This window comes from Platichthys flesus, chromosome 7, assembly GCF_949316205.1.
Source record: "Platichthys flesus chromosome 7, fPlaFle2.1, whole genome shotgun sequence".
Lineage (NCBI taxonomy): Eukaryota > Metazoa > Chordata > Actinopteri > Pleuronectiformes > Pleuronectidae > Platichthys > Platichthys flesus.
In genome coordinates, this window is record NC_084951.1 from 20,578,496 (window position 1) to 20,606,084 (window position 27,589).

General features: G+C 44.4%; 1 protein-coding gene across 2 annotated transcripts in view; it reads left to right on the forward strand.

Annotated features, from left to right (window-relative positions):
* The first annotated feature begins 1,173 nt into the window (after positions 1-1,173).
* LOC133957116 (IQ motif and SEC7 domain-containing protein 1-like) overlaps positions 1,174-27,589 on the forward strand; it is a 90,062-nt gene continuing 63,646 nt past the window's right edge. For both annotated transcript variants that reach the window (XM_062392552.1, XM_062392556.1), the window contains exons 1-3: positions 1,174-1,829; positions 18,306-18,332; positions 25,260-25,361. In XM_062392552.1, the coding sequence (XP_062248536.1) occupies positions 1,570-1,829; positions 18,306-18,332; positions 25,260-25,361 (389 nt within the window). In that variant the 5' untranslated portion in view covers positions 1,174-1,569. The remainder of the gene's footprint in view (positions 1,830-18,305; positions 18,333-25,259; positions 25,362-27,589) is intronic.

The following is a 27,589-nucleotide window of genomic DNA, read 5'->3' on the forward strand; positions in this document are numbered from 1 at the left end:
TTGACACAGCTGATGCCATGTGGGCCATTGGCGAAAGGAATATGATGTTCCTGCTATTTTCAAACAATGTCCACTTGGTGTAAACATTAGGATACTCGAAACCAAAACAACGAGACAAAACAACATCAACAAAGTCACTGTGTCCGACCTCCAGAACTTATCAGACAGCTTCTTGAAATATATGTGATGTGAATGAGTCTAAGGGAATAATGGTTTAATACCAAAAGTTAGAAGTCAGAACAATTATAAAATTCATTATCAACAATATGCAGCAAGGGTTATTTATAAATCATTTGTATAAAGGCCTTATATCAGGCCCAACCTGCTCAAGGCCCCCCCTTCTGCCTTTATTGCAAATAGTACAGTCAGACCCACATACCAGCTAGAATTAAAATTCCTAACAGTGCCCATGATAGCTGTGCTTATTTACAACCCATAGACCGTATATACAGATTTCCCACAGGGCTGCTCCCAAAATGTGAAGCCAAAAGCATCTTGATCGCCACCTGGGGACTGGCTGCAGTATAGGTCATAAACCCGCCTCCTCCATGTTAGTGGGTGGGACATCTGGAACCAAAGCACCGGCCTCTTTACACCGGAGAGAAAAACACGGTGAAAATGACGCTGTTTCGAGTATAACTTGAATGTCGGAGTTTACGGACACTTGGTCACCACTTACTTCTATTGTATTGGATTTGGCTGCAACGCTGTTTACCCTTGAAACTTCACCAAGCCCTTCATCGACATAGTGGCAAGTAGATCATCATTTTTCGGTGAACTATCCCTTTAAGTTGTTTTTGATTCCAGTGTAACCTCACGCTGCTCCTGAAATGGTAAAATGGCTTCACACAGCCAGACAGCCTAGTAAACCAGTCTGCAGCGTGTGGCTGACTGGGCAACAGCCTCCAACACAGAGGCAATAAAGTTAAACAAAAAAAAAAAGATGCAGAGGGCGCGTGCAGGACACATGCACTGGAAACACAAACAAACACAAATGAAATTGGGTCCTGGACGCGCAGCTGTGCGTCTTCCCCCCCCCCACCGACCAGAAGCTGCAGAGCCATTACAGCGCTCACTGCGACCTGCGGAGTCGTAAAACTTCATCACCCCGCCCCCCCACCTCCCATCTCTCCCCTGACAGCGCGCGCGTCTGTTTACCAAAAGTCACGGGAACAAGCATGGAGAGGAAGGGTCGCAGGAGACGTCCCAGCTCGCCGCCGACACGGGGACACGCGCCCGGACCTCGCGGAGAGCCCGTCCTCACCCTCTCGGTTCCCCGGTGCTCCTCTTCTCTCGCCCGGTGACAGTCGCAGCCTGATACGTGACTCGGGAGCTTTTGATAGTTTCGTGTCTTGTTTTCGTTGTTTTTCAGAGACGATGGCGCGGCGTAATAGGCGCAACCTGCCGAGTCGTTGCGCTTAAAGCTTTTTCGTTTTACGCGTGGATCACCCCACGCTGTCTAACTAGACACCCCCCACCCCCCCACCGGGCTTTCTGCGATTCAACCGGGAACCACAGCAGCGCACAGGGGAGAAGGAATAACACCCAGCGAGCGGCCGGGGAAGCGCCATGGAGAGCCCGGCGGAGAACCCGAGCAGGGCTGCGGAATATCTGAAGGAGCTCAACAGGATCATCGAGACGCAGCAGGAGTTGCTGGAGAGGCAGCGGGGACGCATCGAGGAGCTGGAGCAGCAAGTGTCCGACTTGTGCACGGAGAACGTGTGTCTGAAGGAGCAGTACCAGCGGCACCTGGCCACCTGCAGGCTGCTGCAGGGCTCCAACAGCCTGCAGGCACTGGCAGCCATCAAGGAGCACGGCACACAGGAGAAGTAAGACACACAAACACAGCTAGATAATCTGTTTCAGTGTATTTCCTCCATTGGTCCTTTTTATTGTGTGAAAAGTTGAGATTTGTCCCTAATCACAGTGCCATGCTAAATCAGAGTCCATCCAGTGAAACACTGCCACACTGTGATCTGCAGCTGCAACTAGACCACACTTTTACTTCTGTCCTGTTTTTTACAAAAACAATTTGCTCATGGAAAATGGGTCGATTACAGAAAATGGCTATTGTTGACCACATCTGGAAACATGCAACTGGGAGTTTGACCACATAGCAGCCAGCAGCAACATTCACGCTGGTGATTGAACCAGCAGCAGTTTCCAACAGATTCATTCTCAGGCCAGTTTGGAACGAAATATTGACGAGATGCTGTAACTTACACGGGATCATAACTGTCCAAGACTCTGACGGGACTAAATCTTCAGGAAATGGAGACTTTTAACTTGCCCCTGATGATTTCTGCTTTGTCATCTTCACGTTATTTGTCAGGCTGAGTTACTTGAGCAGAACCACATACATACCATGCCTCCTCCTGCACAGCCCTCAGAGGTCTTCAGGGTTTCATGTGCATTGGACAGGCACATTAATCCATGATGTATGGGATGCTAACTACAACCCCCGGGGGGGTTAGGGAGCCTACTTGGAATAGATGCATTATGATGTTTTAGGGCTGGCTCTGTCAGCAGGCGGTGGTCTGAGCCCTGAACAGAGCGGACCAGGTAGGAGAGAGAATGTATTATGTCTGTATAGTGCTGGTTAAAACCTTGACAGTCAGACACAGTGTCTGGATTAGCCTCCCTGCACCAGGAACGTGTTTACACTCTGTCTGCTGGTTTCTCCAGAATCCCTCAGCTTGCAGACATTGATCTCGATCCCTGACCGGCTACAGGTTGGTGTGATCGCGCTTGACCTTAGTCTCCGGGGGCGTGTTAGTATCATGAAGATCAGTGTCAGCAAATCAATCCTGATGACTCATGGACTGACAGCAGATAAAAAAAATGTCCTATAACCAAGACCTCTAGTGCACTCCCTTGTATAAAGCCCAGCCAGGCTCTTTGGAGAATCAGTCAGTCGCCGTCTTCCCTTTACGTGCAGTCACACACTAGTTCAGGCCGGCTGTGGTGGACCAGTACAGGTTACTGTGGAGCGATTACCCCAGTGAACACGATGAAAAAATCACAGCTGTTAATAATGTAAAGTGAGGTTTAGGGTTGATACCGGATTTAAAATGTAATTTAAGTGCAGTGAGAGATTTAAAGAAAATGGTTGAGTCGGATTCTACCATTTGAAAAGGTCAGTTTAGCATAGTAAAGAAGGGATTTTGAGTAACGTGTACTTTGATATTAACCAGTTCAGCCATCTGTTCCTTGCCATTTACGAAGGTCAGGAGAACAGTGGCAACAGAGACGTCATTTCCTCAGCAGCTTTTACTTCAGGATTTCTGAGGGAGTCCATGAATCTCCAGGCCTGGTGTTGTCTTCGTTCTCTCTGCACTTCCAAAGGAAAGGCTGAGCAGCTGCCGGAGGGTTAAATATCATTTGCAGGCTTCACCCTGTGTTCTGCTGGCTTGTGTTGGACATTTGTTATTTTTAGCCATGCTCATATCGTGTCTGCTTCTTGGCCGGTTGATCCATCTTGATCCAGATTTAAATTCCTGAGGGGATATTTGCAACGTCCACCCGATGTCAGCTGGGATTGGCTCCTGTGACCCGTTAGGATAAAGCCGCGTCGATAATGGATGGATGGATACTTTGGGTTAAGGACGTGATACTTTAGAAACTAATGACATTTCTTTTACCCTCAGTTACACGTTGTGTTTGTCGCTGATTAGTAAATGGTAGCTTGCTAGCAGGCTAACTATGACAGTCATTTCTAAGCAGCAGCATCTTAGCATTGTCGTGTTGGTGTTCTGTTGTTAGCATCTAGCTGTACCATGGCCCAAAGACTGTTTAAGATGGAGAGGCGGTGGTCTAGTGGCAGAAACTTGGACTATGGGCAGAGAAGGTCTCTGGTTCGTCTCTGGTTCGACTCCAAGGAGAGACAACAAAAGACGAACCTGGATTGATCTGTCCAAAAATCCAAGAGTCTCCCTACCCTGTCTAGTGCCCCTGAGCAAGGCACCTTACTCCCCCAACATCTGCTCCCCGAGCGCTGTACATGGTCGCTCACTGCTCTGTGTGTCCTGCACCAGATGGGTCAAAAGCAGAGGTTTAATTTCCCTACCTGCATGAGTGTGCCTTTGCATGTCTGTGAATGTGTTTGGGACTAATAAGTGCATCTTAATCTTAACATAAAAAGGGTTAGGGTTAGGGTCAAGTGTCTCAATTGCCACCTGGTGGCCGGCTGCAGTATAGGTCTGAACCCCAGCCTCATCCATGTTAGTGACTGGGACATGGACCAAACTAAAATGTCATGAAACAAGACAAGCACATTATTTCCAGTGATGTCCAAGTGTAAATTTTTCCGATATGTTTGGTTTCAATTAGTTATTTGATGTTATAAAAATGGGGGGAAACTCCACGTTTGACAGCTGAAAGTGACTTGTGATTGTCCGAGGCCGAATGTTGTTTAGAAACTAAACTCTGGTTCCTCAGAAACTCCTAACTCCTGAAGCCACACTTCTGTAAATCAAACCAAAGATAGATCATTCAGTAGCTGGCTAAAATAATTGAGAAGAGCCTTTGAGGATCTAGAGAAAACCCTCAGAACAAAGCATTGGAAATTACCTACAATTTCTCTAGCCATCATCTACAGGTTGGCTGACTTTTAATGGCCACTCTGTTATTTTCAGTTCAGCTGGTGAAGTTATTCATCTCATGCTGTTGCCTTTATGTCCCACATGTGTATTAATGCACGAGAGGCACAATCTGGGGCCGTGCTCATGCAGCTTCAGCACAAGATCCTCCTGTATTGCTGAGCAGAGAGTTCCTCTCACCTTGGGAGCTTTGTTTTGGAACGACCCGATCACATGTTCACCTGTGACGCTTCACCTGGTGGGAGCTGCTGCCTTTTCCTCGCTGTTGACGCTCGCTCTGAAAACACAACTGAAGGTTCGAGGAGCACTTATGTAAATCGGGTTTGTTTGTCTGAATATCAATTTAACCTGCAAACAGCCGATGCAAATATTGCTTCAACAGACGCACTTCAGGATCTATAACAAACACAGATTCCCGGTTGGCCTTTATTCCAGTGAAGCCTCAGCTAGTGGGTGCCTTTATAGACTCATAGCTGTTTGTATTATGCTCCATACATCCCATACATGTGCAGTAGAACAGGGCTTGTATATTTGCAGGACAATTCAAATCTAAATGGTGAAAGCCATGAAAAATAAGAAGAGCTGCTTTCTCTTTGTATTCTTTTAAAAACAAATTGTGTTGAGGGCAGCAGACGTCTCAACTCACTCTTTCTGTAAATCATTTGTTGATTTTAGTCTTTAGCTCATGTGCATTTAGATTCATGCCCTTGTAGTGGAGCTCATGCCCAGTTGTTACTATTGCTTATGTGTGGACCCATTTTTTTTTTTAAATATTATGTTTTGGGGCATATTTATTATATTGTGACCTCACGAATGCTATTGAATGTCTTTGGCTTTTGCTGCTGTGACACAGTTTACTTCCTGCCTCCTCTCGTCGGTGCTTGTAGTGAATCTATATTCCTATTGAGCTCAGATATCTGCGTCGGTTTGAGGCTTTCATTGTTCTTCGCTTCCGTTTTCTTTGCCGTTCTGGTTTTTCTGCTGTTAGCAAGTGCTCACATGTAGGGACGGCGTGATTCACCTGTGTTAGGCGTTTTATGAAAACAGTGCCCGTTGTGTGGAGGGTTGTGAGCTGAGCTGTCAGGTCTCAGTTGGTACTCGTTTGACAAGGTATTAGTATCGAAGTGACATTAACATGGAAGGAGGGGAAAGAAAAAAACGTTTCAAAACACACGGTGGCAGATAAAGAAATCTACTGAATGATGCATTCGATTATTTGCTGCTATCTTGGGTTTGGCTGCAAATAGAAAGCTTTTCCCTGAAAGTACAGTAGCTGGTATGTTTTTTTTTTTTTTTCCCGCTCGGCCCCTTTTAGAGACAAAGTGCAGCGATCGGAAAATGTGATGAGCCACTGATGGTGGAACCCTTTAGTGCCAAGTCAACAGATTTCTCCATGAATTGTGCAGAACAGGTTCCTGGATGTTATTGGAAATCATCTCGGTTTGCACTGACCCTGATGTGGATCCGTAAACCAAGTCACCCAGAGGAGTGTGGCCCCCAGGAGCCGGTTGAGCAGCACCTGCACAGTGGGAGTCACAGCCTCTCTGGCTCCGTTTCTGTAAATCTCAAGCTAAAACGTCCAGGTCTGTTTTTACAGCTTCTTAAGTTTAACTCAAAGTCTGTTTAAAAAGATGGTTGATGTAGCACACACACATGCACTCTCTCCCTCTCTCACACACACTCACACACACAGAGGTCTCAGGTTTCGTCCTCTCCTGAGTTGCCTTGTCAGCCCTTTAGTCCGGCAGTATTTATGCTGACCATATGCGCTTCTCTTTCCTAATGGTCTTTGTTCTTCACAGCGCTCTACAGTTACGTGTATCCCTTGTGCTCACTTTGGAATTAAATGACAGGTAATACAAGTTAGACATCCGATGGCCCACGGTGGTGATACTGGACTTTTCAGCAGGTTTAAGTCGAGAAACGACTTTTGTTTGTCTGCTCAGTGATTGTATAACCTGTTATAGAGTGAAACAAAACATCCCAATCAAAGAGTCTTTGAATTAGGCGAGATGTAGTCGTGATGAATGAGTTTCTCACATGATGCAGTCTAGAGGCTGGTTTGGAATCCACCGGGATCTGAAACTGTCCTGAAACTGAAACTCTCCTCTGGGGTTTTAATGAGGAAATCGAGTCTGCAACCGTTTACGTTTCTGGTCTTATTGCTGCTTGATGCTTCAGCTGCAGGTGACAAACAGCCGATGTGTCATTTTGAGGCGTGTTTAACACACTCAAATTCAAAATGCAAGCTCAAGGCGTAATGTTTTTAAGTTTTCATCCATTCTGCCATGAGGCCTTGAGTCGGGTCAAGTTTATTTACACTGCACATTTCCTCTGACAAGCATAGACTCCATGTGCGTCCGGATTAGAAGCAAAGAGACACAAGAAACACAGGACATGACTAAACATGTGAGATGGAAATATATAGAATAAGAGGATATTTTAAAATAAATCTTCATGCATATATAGAAATAACAATAAAGATAATTAATCAATATAAAACCAAATAAGCAGAGCTTAGGTCAAGCCTATTTAGAGTTTATTCTAGATATTGTGAGGAGACCTTCACTTGATGACCTAAGGATGTATGTTTGGTTTGTATTCAGTTTGTTTCAGTAGCAATTGAAGGAGCTAAAGAGCTAGACCATTCATAGACTCAAAAACAAGATGTACTTAAAAATCCAATTGAGGAATTTCTTCAAATTTGGCATCTCTTCAAACCTTCCTTTGGACTCGTGGATGAACTGATAAGAATTCTGTGGTCATACGTCCTGTGACACGCTGCCTGATCTGCCTCTCGCTCAATGTCAGCCGGGATCGACTGCAGCCACCCTGCGATCCTCAGATGATAAGCGATATAGATAATGGATGGATGAACGCATGCTTGTCAACCTTCAAAGTCACTGTGACCTCACAAAGCAGGTTTTTGACCTCATTTATCCAAATTAAGACTGATAACTGGTTTATAATGGTTTTAATGATGTCCAAACGAGATATACAAAGTTCACTACATATAATATATGAGTATGTGAACTGCACATACTGAGGCCCACACGATTCTACTGTTATCAGACCGTCATTTAAATTCAGTATGAATCCCTGTAAGTAAAGAAGTCTGAGTAATGTTGCATGATCAAATATTGATGAATGACAAATCACTGCTAACTCTGGCGTTCTCCTGTTGATGCTCTAATGGAGCCGTGATGAAAGGTTCGGTGCTGATGTTAGAGCAGCAGAGCTTTTGAGATGCTGATTCTCAAGTTTGAACCAGAACGAGTCGTGAAGGAAACTTTACGTGTGGACTTCAAAATGATCAGTGTGAGGTTTGTACAGGATTCAGTCCCTTCAGTTGAATATGTTTTAGGGGTTAAAGCCGCAGTTTTTGATGGAGGATGACTTTAGCAAAAAAAAATGTTTAACATTGTTCTGATAATATTGATTTTACTGTAATTTATGCCTGTATCCAGATGATGTTTTTTACTTTTGAAAAATCTGAATAATTTGTGTTGGAAGGATATTGCTTTTTTTTCACATCGAAAGTCTAATCATGTGCAGATGTTTTCATTCATCTTTTCACACATCGACCACGTTGGTTTTACAATTTATCTCCGATGAGACTGGAAACAAGCCAGAGGGTTTAACAATCCGAGGATTGGATCAATACATATTGAGGTACTTGACAAAGGTTCCTTTAGGTTGTCGATGTTGGCTCCTGGTGAATTATCTCTCCGGTGGTTTTATGTTGCCCTCTGTTTTGTTTATAGAGACTGTGTCTTGGCTTGTCTGCTGTGATTTGCTGCGGAGGAAAACCTCAGCTGCCTTTATCCCCTGGACTGAGCCTCATGGCTATACAGTGAAGATCGGCAAGTTAATAAATAGTTCACTCCGAGCCAATGTAGTGGCTTTAGCATGTGTTTAGGGACCCCTGTGCGAGGAGACATAGCATGACGGAGAAAGCTTCTTCTCCCGGCTGCCGGCGTCTACTCATTTACCAGCGATCTGCTGAACAATCAGTGTGCCAAACCAAATTTACGAGCACATGAACTCCCCACTCTCCAGCAAATCCCCCTCTAATGAAATACGCCTGATAAATAAATGTCTACACAGGGATGTTCTGCATTCAGAGCCACCTATAAATCTCAAGCAATGGCCTGAGACGGTGTGCATCTTGCACTCATACCCGACTGCAGGCTGATTTCATCTCTAATGGCCGGTGCCTCCGTGCACCCAGTGTGGTTGCAGTGTGGCTGGAAGGGAGCCAGGAGCTGCTGACCTCTGCCTTTCTCAATCAGGTCCATTACGACTGAGTTAAGGTTGTTTTTCTTTGCTTTGATGTCGCTGGTTGTCCAACGAGAAAGGGATAATGATGGCTCTAATGAGAACTGTTACCTCCTTATCTCATGGTGTTACTGGTAAAGGCCACGCCAAGGCCACGGAGGGGCGGGGGGGTCAGACGGTATCCCTTGGTATGAGTCAGACGGTTACGTTATTTTTAAATCACCAATCTCTGACGTAATCTTCTGCGAGTAAGAGAGCAAGAAAAAGTCTTTCTATCAATTCCTGTCACATTTGATTACAGGTTTTTCAGTCATTTGCAGGATAATGTGGCTTCATTTCAAAAACCCTCCTCTTCAGATTGTGACTCCTGATCCTCAGATCGAGTGAAAGCGGAGCCTCGTTGCCATTCTGCCGGTGCGATCTGCAAACAGGCACTTGGTGGATAAACAGCTGCGTATGTGTGTAACTGACGTGTGATGATAGACATGGAAAACTCTAACTAAAGCCCTGATCTGCAATCATTTTTAAAGCCGTCACAGACTCAGTTGACAGCCGGTGTAGCTGAGTCTGATTTGCATGGAAATGAGATTTAAAGGTAACCTGTGGAGACTGAGTTTTATGAATGGGCTCATTCAAAAGCTTGTGCACAAACCTGCGAGTGACATGATGGGTTAGGCAGCGAAAGGGAGACTGAAATGTAAAAGAACGTTTTCTGATGATGACAGATCAAACCTAAAGGAATCCATGTCCCTTTGCTTGGATTTTATGCTAAAGTTGATTGTTACGCTATTGTTTTTCTATACAAACATTATAATTTCCAGAGGAATCAGAAGTACATCCCTGCAGTATCTGTACCGCTTATATGCTTAAGCCGTTTTCAGACATGACCTTGGGGTAAAGTCCAGAGAATTGGCCACAGAGTTTACCCAGAGTAGAATCCAGTGCAGGTCTGAATGCAGCTTTAATGTGGTGGGGGAGCTGACTTTGGGTGAGAGACGTGGTTCACCCAGTACAGGTCGCCAGCTTATCGCAGGCCCCACCTACCAAAGCTGTAGCAGACATGCACTGAACTCCGGAGTTTGTGTATATGGGAATGTGTATGTCTGTATATGTGAGAGCTTCCAGCATTTCTTTCTCTACTTGGGCCAGAGTATAAAGTCTGCAGAAAGTCAGGAGAGCCGATGTGAGATCACAGCAGGAGAGTGGGGGGGTTGATGAGGCTTCTAACAAGTGACAGACACAAAAATAATTCAAAACAAAAAAGGAAACAAATATCTCTGAATAAAAAAGCGGTGCAACACATGTAGAAGACACCGACGAAGACGTCAAGTTTGTGGTGAAAAGAGCTGATGTTGATGTTCCGCAAACAAAAGCATGTGATCTCCGCAGTGGAAATTGTTGCTGCACCCCCGCCTCGTCTGAATTCTGAACTTGTTGCTGTAGTCAATGGATCCGAGCGAAGAACCTCCCGCTGCGTTGAGCATTTGTGTAAGGCAAACTGTGGAGAAAGTCCAGACTCACTTCTCCGAAGGTCCTGAGCAGGACATGTCTGGAAACGGTTTACGAGTCTACAGTCACTCTGACTCCAATCTGCATGTCTTTGGACTGTGGGAGGAAGCCAGAGCACGCAGAGAAACAGGGGAGAACATGCAAACTCCACACAAAGACCCAGGGACTCGTACCCAAAACTTGTTTGCTCAAATAGTTTCTCCTCAAAGAGTAAAACCACTTTTGTCTTTTTGTGAGAAGTATCCAATGTGCAATAGCTCCTAAAAGTATTCTGTAAAGTTGACTTTGCTTTCTTACTGAATACCCCCCCCCCCACGTTGCCTAAATATAATTTATTTTTTGCCACCGTCTTGTAGCTTTACAAATTACGATCAACACTACGACGGTGCATTCGGTGGGTCCACAAGGCCGAAGTGCCTCTGTTTGTTCTTTATTTCTTCACAGTTGAACCAATTATCCGCCTCGCAGCTGTCAAAAGCAGCTGATGCAGCAGCTGAATCGAAGGCAATTTGTAGCATAGTACCTGTGGAGAGTCGCTTGAAAGGCTGCCACTAGTTTTCTGCCAAGTGGAGTTGGGGGTGTGTGTGTGTGTGTGTGTCACTGATGAGGTGGAGGCTGAGTCAACAGTTAAACCCTGATGCAGCTCACACATCCTCTTAGTTATCATTGTTAGATATCAAACACAGGTTTCCTGTACAGTCGTCTGGCCCATCGACCACCAGCGCTGGGGCTGAAATTGCTTTTCACGCACAAAGCTGGTGCTGATTCTCGTGTGTTGTTGTTTGTTTGGTTTTAACAAAGCGGACATATCCAACTTCATTGGGTTGTTAATTACTTGCTGGTTCAGCTTCACTGCTTCCCCTAGTTGTTGAGCTTATAATGTGTGTTTTGCTCGGCTGTTTGTGTTCTCCTGCGTAACCTCGACTTCACAGGAGGGTCTTAGAGTGGAACTAAGTCCAAGCAATATTTTCAGGAATGCAAAGTGGGATTTCCTTGTATCCAGCTCTGTGTGCTGGTCGGGTGCTGGCTGCAGTCGAGTTTGGAGAAAAAGGGCCGTCGGCCTTTTCACCATCAACAAGAGCTTTAAGGATCTGAGACCTAAAACTCTGACGTTATTACGATGAAGCTTTAACATTTCTGATTTTGTGCATGAAACACTGGGAGGGAGCAGAGGTTGGTTAATGTCTTCCCTTTAGGAATATGGCCAGAAATGATATAAGCAGGTATATGCAGGGTTTTTAATTATGGATAAACCTGCAAAAGGGAAACTATTGACTCCTTCACCATTTCCAGTGAAGGATCATGTTCAACTTGAAAAAGGCAGGAGCTCGCTCACATTGCAAAGTTAGCACGTCCACCTTTTTGAGCCACAGCCAATAAAAAGCTGGGTCTACTGCAGAGTCATTTGGAGTGAATGCCGATGGTTATTATTCCCACTGCTAGATGTTGGCGTTAGTGGGATTTATGACCAGTGGGGCTTTGAAGTTGCAGATTTCAGTCCAAACTCCAGCTTCAGATGTCAGGTTTCCTCCCTGGGAATGCGAAACCTCACGATGGATGAATCAGCCTCCAAATGCTCGTCAATGAAGGCAAAGCTCCCAACTTGATGACAACACTGATGGTAAACAGAGTCTGTGTATCAATTCTAAAAGATGTGATTAGTTAGATTTGTAGGTTATGAGAGATGAAGCAGGTTGAGTGTGTCTAGATGTGTGTTTGTGAAGGTGTGCCATCCCCCCCCTTAATGCAGGGGCAGACAGCCAGTGGGGGTCATGCACCAGTAACTCCTGGAGATCCATCATTTGAGAGCGCCGCAAGAAGCAAACCACTACAGAGGACTGCACCGACTCATTAGATCTGCTTAGCCAGACACATTTCTGCCTGTAATTAGTTGCTGATTAATACAGATAAGCTCGGTCTCAGTGATATGGACACCCGGAGTATGTGGCGCACCGAGGAGGAGTCTCACAGATGATGAATGTTCTTCATTTACTCACTGGACTGAGAAGGAAAACCTTGAATCGAGGGGGAAGAGACATCCGAGTGGGCACACATGTGTGACAAGGGAGAAGCAAGAGGAAGAAAAAAATCCACGTCAGGTTGAGAAGCAGCTTTATTTTGACGGCAGGAACGTGTGTTTCAAAACAATGAGAATAAAAATGAAAGGCTGTGCGAGAACTCGAGCTTCTCAGTGTTCCTCCGAGGAAGCTGTCAGCGTGAGTGAGCTGCTGCAGCAGACGGACGGTTCAAGTCATCCATCATTTGGTGACATCGCTGCGCGTGGACGCAAAACAGCCACAAGAACTGCAAGAAACGCTGTGTGTGTTTTTTCTTTTTCTTCGGTGGAAAGTTATGTAATTTCCACGTTACTTTCAGATGTGATTTATTTTTTCTCATCACAGCTGGAAGGGGTTTTGTTTGCCAAAGCGCCAAGCCATTCATGGCTGTCACGGCTGCTGCCACACGATACAGTATATTCAGAAAACCCATTAACCGTTCTAGGGAAATAACTCTGGTCACAGCGGTTCATGTGGGCCCTCTGTAAAGGTCATAGGGGCATTTTATAGTCAAAGAGGAAGTTTGGGTTGTGGGTCCTCGTTCAGACGCTGAGTGATACTGGAGAGAAAACCACAAAACGGTGGTTCACTCAATCGATGGTAATAGCTGGAACCTCTCGTACACAGCAGATTCTGAGTGACAGGCCAGATCTGACTGTCTGCGGGGACAGTAACAACTTAATGGATGATAGTGCTCCACAGTTCTACAATGGAGCAATGGACGGAAAAAACAAGTATTAGACATCTCTTATGTTAATTAACATAAGAGATGTCTAATAATATATATTTTAGGAAATAACTTAAAATTCATAGTTTTTTTTAGGTCGCGCACCACATGATATCCAAATGTGGCAACTACATACCAGCTCTTAGAAAGGTTATTTTTTTCCAAATTTGAAAGAGAGTTACAAACCTGTTCTTTCTTCCATGGGTCCTTGGCAAAATGGTGTATGATGCAACTTCCTGTTTTTGAATGGATTTCAGCATAAAAGTCCCAAATTGGTTGTTTCTTGATGGTCGCACCTCATGATATTTCATCAAATGGACGTCATCAGAAAAAGTTTGGTTGTGTACTATGATGGAATTATTTATACAAATGCTATGCAATACAAATGCTATGCAATTTTGTACAGGACTAAAAAACACTTTGCCAAATAGGGCAGAAAATAAATTTGAATAGATTTAGAGTAATTTCAAAGAAGTTTTCCATCGGCAGTCATGGCCGGACGGTCGCACCACATGATATTTTGACACCTTAAATAACAGAAACATTACAAATAACTAATATTTTTCAGGAAAATTACAGTGGGTACATATATGGGAGAGGTAGTACATATATATGATATTCTTTTTGTATTTAAACCTTTCTTTTAACTGAGAAAATGTAGTTGGACAGAAAATATAGGCGTCACGTCAATGACCCTAATATGAGAAGTGTCAGGGTTGTTGGGGGGGTTCATTATGAAGCTGTAACCACTAATTCCGATTTTGCTTGGAATGTGTATCCAGGAATGTTTGTGCACTTGATGTTTTGGAGACTTATATTTATGTGTGTGTAAAATTTGGTGCCGATCCAAATAAAAATCCGGATTCTAGTTTTGTAAAAATGTAAAAAGATATTTCGAGAAAGGGAAACCCAACATGTACTTTAGACTTGTTTTGTGTGCAACACAATCTCCAGTACACACACACACACACACACACAGGTTTGAAAAATGTTCTGATACACCTCGGCCAAACTTTGATTACCCCTGAAAGGAAAGAGCCACACTTGTGTTTCCTTTATTCCCTGAGTAACGAGCTGTTTTTCCTGATCGCCAAAAGAGCACTGAAGCCCTGATGTAACTGGGTGATAATGTGGTGAAGGGCTCGGAGCCATTTCTCTTGTTGCTTCAATATTTAACAGCCAAAAACAAATAATGGGTTTATAATTACATTGGAGCGGGTCTGTCCAGAGGGAGGGAGAGAGACCGAAATACATGATACATGGAAGTGTTTTTGGTATTACATAAATTGTTAAGACTAAAAAAAATACACAGACAACAGAACAGGGATGAAGGGGCTTGAGGATGTTGATGTGTCAATCACTGCGGCTTTGTGGGCCGCAGTTTATGATGTTCCGGTTCATTTGAAGCAAGACGGCGAGCTATGATTAAATGTGCGGAGCGTGCAGGTCTGCAGTCGTGTCCAGTTGCACTTACTCCTGCAGAAAGATGGATTGATATCGCTGAGTCAGCATTTTTTCTTCTTGTTTTTTGCACTGGGTGTGCCCTCTATCTGCTTCCTCTCTCACAACAGGAAACAGACTGTCCTTGTTGCAACAGGGGGAAAAAGGACACAAGTGTACAGGATGACGCACACACACACACACACACACACACACACACACACACACACACACAGAGACATGTATGCACATACAATTAGTTAAAGAGCAGATGGAAAACATTGATTTGACAGTAAAGACAGACGTATAAGATCTGATTTAAGGAAGCAGCTGGTTTGAAACATTTTTTTATTTTCTCTTCAGGGATTTGGCTTCTCTCTTCTCTGTGGGCCACCGTGGCACAAACACTTGTGGAAGCCTTCCTGTGGAATGATATCTCCGATGGGATTTGGCGCTTCATGCATTATTCACAAGGCTTTGGAAATGCACCTGAATGAGCCTCAGTAGGCCGAGTTTCTGCACAGTGCTAGAAATGAGCTGTTTGACTTGCATTCTAACTCCCGACCACGCGTATCCATCAACATCACAATGATAGATTCTGCTTGGATGAGGCAATAAAATGTAATTTTCTGAGCAGTCAAACCACAAGCAGTGTTAACTAATACTTCATTATGCTCATGTGTAATCTCATACAGTCATACTTCCTGACAGAGCTGCTTCACTCTGTCTGAAGTTATATGTTCTGAAGTTACACTGAATGTGTAGCAGTTTACTTGAAACCCAATAAGTCTCCTTTGACCCAATAAGTCTCCTTTGGGATGCAAATTGCAGAACTGCTACGGTTACAATTGTAATAATAAAAAAAAGAAAATGACAAATGTAAAAGTAAAGTGTGGATCTGTCACCTGCAGCTTTAACTTCACAGGCGAGTGGCTCAGAAATGGGGGGGGGGGGGGGGGAGAGTAAAGTGGTGAAGTTTGTGACTCATGACGCCTCTCACTGATGAAGCAGACCATCTTACTGTCGCCTGTGCAGGTGTGACACTCGGAAGAATGCGTTAAAAATAACCCGGGCCTGACCCACATGGTGAATAAGTTCTTGATGCAGTTTCCTCTCTGCAGAACAGAGGAGCTGTCCAGGGTTCTGACCGCCACGTCTTCCTCCGCCGCGTTCTGCTCTGAGGATGTGTGGTCTGAGTTGGCGGGAAGCCGATCAAACCACGGACATTTCAGTGATGAAGAGATTTGTAAAAAATATGGCCCTGATCGTTCTTTTTTTTCAGTGATGCATTGTATACACAGCAATCAATAGCCCCAGGAATTGCCATTGGATCTGTGCTGCGGCATGTGTGTCAGTGAATCTCATCCTACCACTGCATTATATTGACCCAGCTCTAGTTTTCACCTCCGCCAAATTCCACCCAGTCAGAATGGGGTTTGCCCATCAGGAAAAACACCAGTGGTATCAGGCTGGTGTGGAGAAAGGAACGGGTGCTTGTGCGTCTTTGCTGACAATCGATTTAGGGAAGAGAAGTGTGCAAGGAAGACAGAGTCGAACACAAGTACATCTTAGATAATAAATAATAAACAAGTAAAATAACTAACCATGAACAGAGAGGAAGGACAAATCACCCTGCAGCCCTCAGAGAATCGGCGAAAACATTACACAGCAGAGAGGATCATTATTTCCTGGAGCCAACTCGACAAAAAAAGAAAAACTGAGCACTACTCCCACTCTGAAAGGAACCTTTGCAGCTACAGCACCTAATGGTATAGTCAGTCACTGTGTTGTCTTCCCCCCATGAATACCTCATTGTTTCCTTCATGTAAAGAGTGAAAAGAGGCAACAAGGGGGGGGATCATAAATTTTCCCAGATGCAGCTATGCCGTCATGGCACTGCTCCTCGGTGCTGGGGTTCACAGAGCCGGCTACATTTTATTTCTGCGGCGCAAAGAGTTCCTCCCCTGCCGTCGGAAAGCCATTCACTGCAGACGGCCTCTGAGAGGGCAACAGAGAGCACACAGCGTTTAACAGCAAACACATGAACACATACAAAGAGACAAGGAGGCCTCGCACTTGATGTTGTTTACTTGTGTTGCATAAGGTATCCTGTTTTAAAAGGAAAAATTTGTCCCCGGAATATTCATGAGTAAAAACACATTGCACTGTTAAGTAAAGACTTTGTAGCACCAGTGCAAAGTAACAGGCCTTTTTTCCACAGCAGACATTTTTAGATTTTTATATAAAACCACAGGGCTGCTAATAATGGGAGGTGCCACGGGATCAGACATCAAGATACGCAACATCAACACAGGAGTGTCCCACGTAGCGATTCTACAGTTTCATATCTGTTGTTCCTATCTCTTGTTTCTCAGTAATTCTGTTTGTCTGTTAGTTTGTTATGGCATGGCCCATACACACACACACACACACACACACACACACACACACACACACACACACACACATATACACAGAATATACCCATGAGCCTTGGCTCCCCGTTGCTATGAAGAAGAAGCCAGGCAGAGACGTGAACCTGACAAATTCAAAATGCTCCATCATTGCTGCTAAGAAACCAGACGGGTGCTTGCAGAGTGCAAACCTCCGCCGCGGCTGATTGGCCATTTTATTACTGAAACAAGAGAGTCTGGGGGGGGGGGGGGAATACTCGATTCCATTTCATACATTTTCATTGAAATTGTCTCGGTAGTTTTTGACGAGTCCTGCTCACAAAACTAAAGACAGACAGACAGACGATAGGCAACCTGCTTAAAATACAACATCTGGAGCTTCCTCCTCCCATTTGCAGTGAATTTAACAGAATATAAAGGCTTGTGATTGGCTGCGTCCTGTCTCGTAGTTGAACTTTATGATTTTAAGACTTGGACCATTTTACTTATTATTGAAAAACCAACTTAACGACACATTTTCATTATCTTTTCTAATGAGGATTGATCTGGGAGAGTTCCCAGATCAGTTCCATTGACATTCCTCAAGAGGAATATCAATGGAACTAGTAGACTTCCACAATCAAGTGTGTCTGTGGTGGCACCGCTCATCTTGCAGCTCCGGGTCCCTGAAATTGAGGCAGTTAACTGTAAGGCAGTCATCGTTAACTTTATTATTTATACTTATTGTTTTCCTTCTGTGCCATGGGTTAGGGGTTAGTATAGTAGTTAGTTATTGCTCACAGTACCTTATCTTTTCTATCTTTGCCAACATGGTTGTGTTTTCACCCCAGTTTGTAGTTGTCTGTATCCTTGTGAGATACATTCAACATTTTCCTTAATTTTTCAGAGATGATTCATGGATATCTGTTTAGGGAACTGATTTTGCACCTTTAAGGAACAAGATGCAGTAGAGTCCTGATCAGCCCCGCAGTGGCAGAGGAGGCATCCTCGACTCCCTCAGTGGAATATCAATGGATCGTCTTCTGAATGTCACATTCAAGCTGTTGCAGGAAATTAAAGTGCAGCCCCCTTTTTTTTTTTAGGAGAGTTGTTTGATCCACATCGTAGGGCCGCACCTTTTAGTGCCAAACAGCTAAATTTGGCTGCTGTGATGTAGTGTTGGATGAAGGGAGGTCGGTCACTGAGGTGTTTTATGTCACTCTGTGTCTTAAACTGCTTTTATTGCCACACTGCCGTGTCCTATCTCAACAAAGTCACTGATCCTCTTTCTCTGTCCCTCCAGGTCCGAATGCGACTCCAGAATGGTCAGGTACGTGCAGCTCTGATAATGATCTTCATCTTGTACACACGCACATGTGAATGATCTCTCTGGAAACACTCCTAAATCCTCTATCGTTTGTGCAGGCAGGGAAACCTATATTGCTTGAGAAAATGCTTCGGTGAAGACATAGCGCTACGTAAGTCTTGTGATTTGAGCGCGTAAAGCTGCATAACAAAGGATCATGGTAATATTCAGAGCGACCTTTTCTCCCCATCTGAAGCGTTGAGGCCCGATGTGGAGCCTGTTCCTGGTGTTTGTGGTTATTACTTTGTGGAAGGAACGAGTAGATTTAATGTCAAGTGGAGTCCGAGGTCACATTCCACTGCTGTTAGCTTGTTGAACTTCAGAGGTGGGAGATTTGCAGGGGTGTTATCTACTGACAGAGTTAAAATGCGGGCTGGTTTAAAGCTGTAAAGCGACTCCGTTATTGCTGAGCAAAGAAATATCGTTGGCATTGAGAGAACACCCGGTAGCGTCTCTGTGGTAAACACACTCCTTTTCTGCGGCTCCTCTCTTTAGGGACGCCTCGCCGTGGGATCCAGACGCCGTCTTCCTCTGTAGCACTGTGTGGAAATGTCTAGACAAAGTTTCAGAGAAAGTTTTCCAGGCCATGTCTGTTTGTTACTTTGGCTATAACGTCTGTGCTTTCTCTTCTGCTCTAAATGTCCCATTACAAATTTGATGCAATCCAGAGGGTCACAACACGTTTTCTCCGACAACAACTTTTTCAACAAGCCAACTAATCACCTCAAGCTGTCGATGAAGTGTTGAATGCCTCACGTAAAGTTTCTTCGTCCCCGGTATGTTCAACTTTTTCGGTTATGGCTGCAGGCGCGCTGCTAACGTTATCTGCAGCAGGGGACTTAGCTTCTCAGGCTATCGAACGAGGAACACGCATCAGCTCTGAGATATATTTAATGTTTGTTGCCTTGGCCAGCTTTAGTTCTTGCTTTATAAATATATAAATATTTAAATATTATAAATATATTTTCGTAACGTGTTACCACGGATCAGAGATGAGTTTGGTTTGATCAAGTTCCAGGGGGTGCGTCACATGGTCTTTCTCTCTTTATCTAAAGTATACTCTCTCATTTACTCTCACTCACGTATAAATACTCGCTCAAACCAGATCGGTCACATCTACCGAAATTCGGTCGGTACCCTTAAAAGTACATAGTTCGGTAAATTACCCTATATCCTGGAGAAGTGTGTCAGTCTTTGTGCGTGTGCGAGTGTGTGCGTGCGTGTGCTTGTGCGTGTGTGTGTATTAGGAGTTTGTTTGCCACTCAGCAGTCTCCCCACTAACCTTAGGGTGCCAGAAAAAAGGAAATCGGGGCACATGAAATAGATTATATCTAAATTGAATTTGTGCTCTATATGATCAGTTGAATAAAAATATCTGTTATAGTATTGTTTAGGCATATGGCTGGCAAATATTAATCTCACTCACAACATCCGAATCCTGCAGCGAGTGTCATTTGAAGCTTTAAAAGTCAACGTGCGATTCTAGTTACAAAACTTTGCCTCGGGTGAAATTGCTTTTTGGACAATACAGGGATTTTCTGAAATACCATTTTTGAATATTCCACAGAAGACTTGAACAATCAGTTTCCCTGCATCCAATCAGACCGTGCAGCTCCCGGTGTTGATGATTAAACTCTGACTAAAGTATTTATGTAGTGTTTTCCAGACCTTTCTCCACAGAGGAAGTTTGACTGACTGTATTCGGTTAATGGTTGAAATTATTTCTGTGACATTTTGCACCATAGTCATTATGATTTTGTCATTAAAGCTAGATTTGCTAATCTTCTTTAGACCAGGATATTGTTTCCACACCTCTCCGCCCTATCTTTTGCTGCTGCAGATGCTGGAATCAAACAACAAACTCATCTCAACAAATCCTTGTTTTGATGTAGCCGGAAACTTCCCAAAATGGCTGCACCCCCCTGCATGCCGCCCTCGGTTCTGAATTTGGCTCCACTCCCTAGATTGAAGCGGGTTGCCAAGACTGTTACCGTTCCCCTGTTTGAGCTGAGGTTCACTCTTCACGTGCACATCCCCACCAGCACCCTTTGAATCACGTGACCTGTTGGCAGCTTCATTCATGTGCTGGATGCGAAAGCTGGGACACTTTTGAAGGGAACTGCTGACAGACATGATGGCACTGATCCTGCAAACCGGTGAACAGCTTCAGGACATCAGACGAGAGCAGATCATCTGACGCCAGGTGCAGCTGGTGATAATTCTGAGCTGCACAACGTCTGACAAACCTCCAGTTAGGAAGGCTGCACCTGAAACTTTGATGTGCAGGATTTGGACCCCATAAAGGAGTATAATCAGTTTTAGAATAAATTACTTGACAGATCAACTAATGAATCCAGACCGATCAAACCAATAACTTTTCCTATTAGTGGACGACCCACTCTACCTCATGAGCCGCAGTCACCCAGCACAATGGGAAATACATAGAGTGAATACAAAAATAAAGCCAGTCCAAGGACTTTACAGTAGAAGTAAAAGTATCAGAAATCACAACAATGATGGATTTTAAGGCTAATTTATTACATTTAATTAACGGTGAAAGTAATGCAGGCTTGTTTTGGAGGTAAACTTGCCTCATTACCATTTCAGTGTGCAGAATTATAATTCATACACTCTGCTTTGTTTTGTCTGAAACTGGCTGTGTCAGTGGGGATGGAGCAGGAGCTCTCACTGGTCAGCTCTCTAAACGGATGCTCCCACCACAACAGCAGGAAGGTACAGCAAAAGCAGTGGGAGCTCTTCTTCTAACGTCTCATTGCAGATCAGCAAAGTGGCTCCACAACAAAGCTGCATTCATTAACAACATGCTGCAAATAAACAGACCCTTATATTGAAGAAATAACAACCATATTGTCCTATTTGCGTCCGGGTCACATTTCATAGGTCATAGAAATGTTCATATTAAAAATGAGTCAATTAAAATAGGAGTTGCTCTAATTGGATGAGTTCAGGCAATAATTAAGTAATTATACCTGAATGGTTTCTTTTGTGTGTGTACTTGGTTTTGCTACCGCTTTAGTACCTTTTCCAGCATAAACACAGATCTTGTCAGGACCATAAATAATAATAAATATAATAATAATAAAATGTATTTATTTAGCACCTTTCAAAGCACAGTAACAAAGTGTTTTACAAGTTAGAAATGAAACATTTACGGCACATATACGATAAAATAATAATAGCTATTTTAGGATCACACAACAATAGAGCATAACAAATGTTACAGACAAGACAAGTGTAAAACGAGATCGAATAAAATATTATAAAGTGAATAAAAATGAACAAAAGAGGAAAACACTCCTATATAAATGAGTCAGGTTACGGTTAGGTATGAATTGGTCAAGGTTGAGATTAGGGATAAGGGTTCGGTTGTACACAACAGTCAATGCAAAGTCCCAACAAGGAACCTGCACAAACCTGTGTGTGTGTGTTTGTGTGTGTGTGTGTTTGTGCCTCACTTTGCCCTGATGCCTTCACACACCCGCTCAGACAGATCTCTCCTCTGGATAAGGGCATCCGACAAATGTTTTAATCACAAACTGTGCAAGATAACTTTTATGTCCCTGTAGTAAATGGGAAATCAATTTTCTAAATTTCCTCCGTACCAAGACCGGGGCTGACATCAGAGTGTTAACAACACTAGTGTCTTAAATGATTTGACCCCAGAGGCCGTTCTGATGCCAGATCAGTGAGAGGAAAACCTGGGCACTGAAATTCCAGAGGGGGGAATTCAAACCTGATGAATTCAGCTTTGAATATCAGCATTAAGTGAGTAGAATTTGTTGTGGCATGTCTTTAAAATGAAGGAGCATTCCAGTTAGAAGATGCTCTGACTGTTAACTGTGGATTTTATCTCTGTATTCCCTGTAAATCAGTCTCATGGTTTATCTTGGCGCAGAGTTCCCGTTGGTACCGGAGCTGCAACTGCCAGCGCAGCATTCTGCTGACGGCACCACGCAGCAGACTTACGGTCCCTTACATCTCTCACCCCTGTTCACGTGTCACACCATGCCACAACCCAGCCTGGCTGTTTCAAAAATGTGTGTTACATGGCTTGGTAGGTTTCATTATCATTGATAATGGAAAAAGCAACTGAACTCGGCACAGGCGCTATAAATAAATAAGCCCCGCTCCCGAAGGATTGCTTTGCACTTGTTTGATAAAGGTGTGAGTGTGTGTTTCTGAGTGTGTGTGTAGAGAGAGATGGGCCCTGTCTGCCGGTGATGGGGTGGGGTGGGGGGGGGGATTATTCTCATATACACACGCTAATGACAGAGGCCTAACAACATGGCGGTGTTTAATGGTTATCTTCTCTGTAATCAGGATGGATGGCTTCATTCAGGTGTGGTTATAACCTCGGTGAAATCGGTGACCTGCTGTGATTGGATTGTTTCCGCGGTGAGCGTCTGATGAGGAGATGTTCCTGGAGCATAAGAACCAGAGCGTCACGTGGCGAGGAGCGGTCTGTGCTCCGTCTGTGCTCCGTCTGTGCTCCGTCTGTGCTCTCTGTGTTCATACCTCTTGGCTTGTTTTGTGATGGATGGCAGTTGTTTTAGTTGGAGTGTCTGAGGTTGGAAAGGCTAATTGAAAATTCCGAGTCGTGCATATTCGTTTATTGAAGGCGTTTGGTCCGACACGTACAAAGGCCGGAGACGCTTGTCAAAGAGCTGCAGTGACTGACTGGATTCTTCAACACACAGGGTCTGCAGCTTTTTATTTCCTCTCACTAATCCACAGAGTGTTGGGGAACAGAGAGAGAGACAGGGATTATAAAGCCTCCCCATTATTGTGGAAATGACGGCGAGGAGAACAAAGCTTTACTGTTGCGGAGGTTAAAAACCCTTTTGAAGAGTGCGTCTCCAAAGAACGCTAATAAGCAAAGTGTTTCAAATCAATTTAAAAATCCATTTCAGGCCAACTAGTCATTGTGTTTACTGCTAAATGAATGTGGGATCATTTATAAAGCATAATGCCGCACTATGGGAATAACTACTCGGAAACAAAGAGACTGCACTTAAAACATTGTCTTCTAACATATGGGGTGTTTGCTGGAATTGCTTCGGAGCTGCAGTTTTCTACCTGCCGGCGGGACAACCCTTTAAAAAGCCTCATTGTGTGGACTGTGCTTAACTCAAACATAAATCTCAACCCTAAAAAAGAGCAGGCCGATCCTCCGGTGCAGCGATAGCATGCGTCCGGGCAGGTGAACTGATATTTGTCTGTGGGGACCAGAGGTGACAGGAACTGTGTTTCAGGAGCCGTCTGGTGCCGTCTCTCCCCCTCAGCCAGAGCTTTCCACGGGGATCGAACCTGTTCTCCTTTCCCGTGTCCTTCTCCGTCTCCTGTTGCTATGGAGGGCGATGCTTGACTTCAATAGGGTCGGACCAAATCTCAGCTCGCCGTCTTTTCGAGTCCCCCTCATGAGCGGGCTGGATTGCTAGTCTTAAACCGGCTTTGTTCAGAAAACACCTGGGCTCCACAGGAATCAAGCAAAACGCAGCGTTTGTGTGAAGTGAGTTTTGAGAAGGAAGCAAAGACGACGGAAGAAATCGCTGTAGAACATCTCCCCCTGTCTTTTAATTAATGAACTGTGTGTAGAGAGACGTTTGCATTTCTTTTTTTTTATTAATAATGAATTATGTCGAAACAACAGGAAATAGCGGCAGCCCATGACACAATGAGGCACTGATATTACACACATTTTAGTTTCATACAAACACTAAGCAGCAGTTGTGGATAATTAGTTTTGTTGTAAAAACGTAGCTCTTATTCCAAGGCGGAAATGAAGTCTTATGGAATATAAGCAATATAAAGACTTTTCCTGTAGGATGATATAAGCGTGATGCTGCTCTGTATCGATCTTCTGTGCAGCTGCAGGTCTGTGTTGAAGACCTCGTGCCCTCAGAGATCGATAGGTTGTCAGTGTTGGTTGACAGGCTGAGAAATGTCCCCTGTCCTGTCGGGGGGGACGAGCAGACCAAAGGTGGCACGGCTCAGCGAAAACCTTAACAAACAACAGAGGAGAAACGTCTCTGCTGAAATGCTGAACCAGGATCATGCTGAGTGTATCAGACATTGATCCTGGAGACACACACTGCACTGGGAACTATCACAGAGCTGAACCAGAGGACTTTAGTAAAGTGTTTCAGTCACAAAGCTTTACAGGTGAAATCAGAATGAAGCTGCATGTGGTCCGAGCTGAGTCTTGAGTACTTAAGTGATAATGGAGTAATGATTACTAGGTACTTGTGTAATAATGTGGTAACACCTATGGGTTGTAATATCGGCATGTTGATGGGCACTGCTGCTGGTTTGATCCCACTGCAAGATGGTCTCTATAGCTTAATTAGTATATTTTATTCATTTCCAAGCTTACCCGTGGATGTAAAACACCTCTGAGGGGAAGAGGGGGCTCTGCTTTACATGAGCATGGGTTCTGGGAGTCATTGTATGATGACGCCCTTTGGCCTGTTCGGTTTAAATGATCTGCAGTGTCCCTCACGTCTATTTTGTCAGGTTAGAAGCAGCTTGTTTGGATGAACAGCAGCCCTGGTGTTTGAAATGGAGGTTTTCATGGTACGGAGATCAGGTAGAGGTCATGTTTTCACACATCCAGGCCAGGAAGGTCCACTACACATGATAGCGTGTGATGTAAAGAGGCCTGTGTAAGCAAAAGTTACAACTCTGAATTCCAGTGAACATAATAAACAGCGTGGATCTAAAATTGTGACAAAAGGAAGTTGACAGCTGTAAAAACCCTTAAGTCACAAACCCTCTCAGGGAAAAATGGATGTGTCTGTGTCCAGAACAGTCACACCGGTTCCTTTAGTGTCTGACCTTCTCTGAGTTGTGTGTCCTCTTGTCGTCCTGCAGGAGACACGCCTCCCTACCTGTCCAGGCCACAGAGAATCCCGGGAGGTCCGCGGGCTGCAGAAGAGCCGTGCCCTGCCACAAGTGGAAATCTGCCTCCTTTGGGTAAAGTAACATGTTATTCTTTATGGTTACATCCTTAAGGTTTTGCTGTTTTCCCATGACACATTTCCAGTGCTATGGCAGCGAGTGTTCTCCTTGTCCTGATCTCAGATCAGCTCTCTGCTAATTAGCCTCTGTGTGGCAGACGTAACACTCGTAACCACTTGCAAACCCTAGCTGCGTCCCAATGGTCTGAGTCTCTGCTGCTGCTCTTCAGTCCCCATGTTTTTGTGACTCAGCAGTTTCGGTGCCGCCTTGTTGTTTTTTCCCGACGTGCACATCGCACCCCAGCGGCCAAATGCACAAGCAAGAGCAGATCATTCAGCTTTTTCTTAATGAAATATGATCCCTGTGAATGTGATACCAGTCGCTGCCGCTCACCCATTGGCTCTCGCTGAGCTCGGGACGTCCCCCTCAACACACGAGGAGAGCTGAGCGCCCAATGGCGTCGCTGGGACAGACTTAGGGGGCTTCAAAGGCTGGAGAGACTTTCAAAAAGACGCCTCCCAGCGCTGTGTGCTTCATCATCAAAAAGCCACGCGAGCCTAATCCAAGGCCCACTTTGAGCTCATGTGCATCCAAAAATAAATCCCAGTGCGTTCTATTTTTAAAGAGCAGCACTCTTTAGTTTTGGATGCGTGGGAACATCCGTGGGTCGGTTTAAGACATCGGCTTTGTTGCAGAAATTGGTTTATTTTTGTATTATTTCTCTCTGATTAACCTCACTCGTTCTTACTGTCTTTATTCCTCTGTGTGTGATTGTCGCCCCGTGTGTAATTTCCGAGCACAGTTGTGAGCTAACGCGTTAAATGGATTGTGACTGTAAACAAGAAGATGGGCGTGATCGGAGGCTGATTTGTTTTCCTCTCCAGCTCAGCAGCGTTGTTTGTCTCTGTTTAGTCTTACCCAGCTCACGCAGGCACACTGCTGCTATCGGCTAATTAGCTAATGATGACAGCGCCAGGGAACATGCCCTCATCAGATATCTGATCGTTTTGTTTCAGACGCTCGCTTTATGCTCCAGAGGTGTAATCATTCAATTAGAAGGGTTCTTTTCTCTTGCTATCCAGAGATTATTCTGCAACTGTGTCCTTATTCTACCGCTCTGGTCATTTTGAGGGGATGAGAATGTACGTGAGTGGGTTTATGAAAACCCTGAACGCACGCACGCACACACACACACACACACACACACAGACACACAGACACACAGACACACACACACACACACACACGCACATATATATACACACACACAGTTGTATTTCAATGCCCTCAGAGGACGTTAGATTGATTTACATTGATTTCCTGGAGACTTACTCTAACCTTAACCATAATTAGTACTTATCTTACACTTACCCTTAACCTGACCTTACTCTCAATCTAACTTTAACCTAATCTTAACCTTAACCTAACTTTATCACATTACTTCATCTTAAAACTTTATGATTTACATTATGGGGACTTGCTTTTATTCCTTGAACGAAGACATGCCCCCATAATGGGACTGTGCACACACACACACACACACACACACTAGGAATGTGACAGGTCTGATTTAATCTTTTGCGGTTTTGCTCTGCCTCGTTCCCTAACTCAAAGCGAAACAGTTGTCCTGTAGTTTAAAGCTTTTCCTTCATGTTTGACTTGTTTCCTCCGAGGGCAGGAAGTTCCCTTGACGTGACGAGCAAAGGTCGCGGGCCAGATTTGAACCCAGGATGTAGCAGTTGTGTGTTCGGCCGACCGCTGAGTCACTATAAAACAACATTTAACACAAAAAAATGCTTTCTCATTAGTGTCGACTGAAGCAGCGTGGCTGTGTTAGACTGTCGGCGGGTGAGTGATCTCTACGGCTGTATTTTTGTGTGTGTGGCACCAGCAGCAAGCGAGGAAGTGAACTATTAATTATGATGCCATTTGTGTGGTGCTTCGCTGTGCCCTGCACTAGGTGCTCGTTTTAGAGCGCGTTGGAAAAATTAGAAATAAAACCATTACTGCATCATTCAGGAGAAATGTCTGCTGGCGAGAGTACAAACATGACTTGCATATAGTTAGTTGTTGCAGCCCAGTTATTTTAAGCCTGTGTTATTTTCAGATGCAGGTTGGAGGCTGTCATTGTCTAAAAGTTCCAGTAATACCTGCAGACTTTAGAAACTGTGCTAAAGCAGGAATCAGGAGTAAACGGCGTAACTTTGTTGTTGAGGCAGCGTTGGCTCGCTCGACGTGCTTCG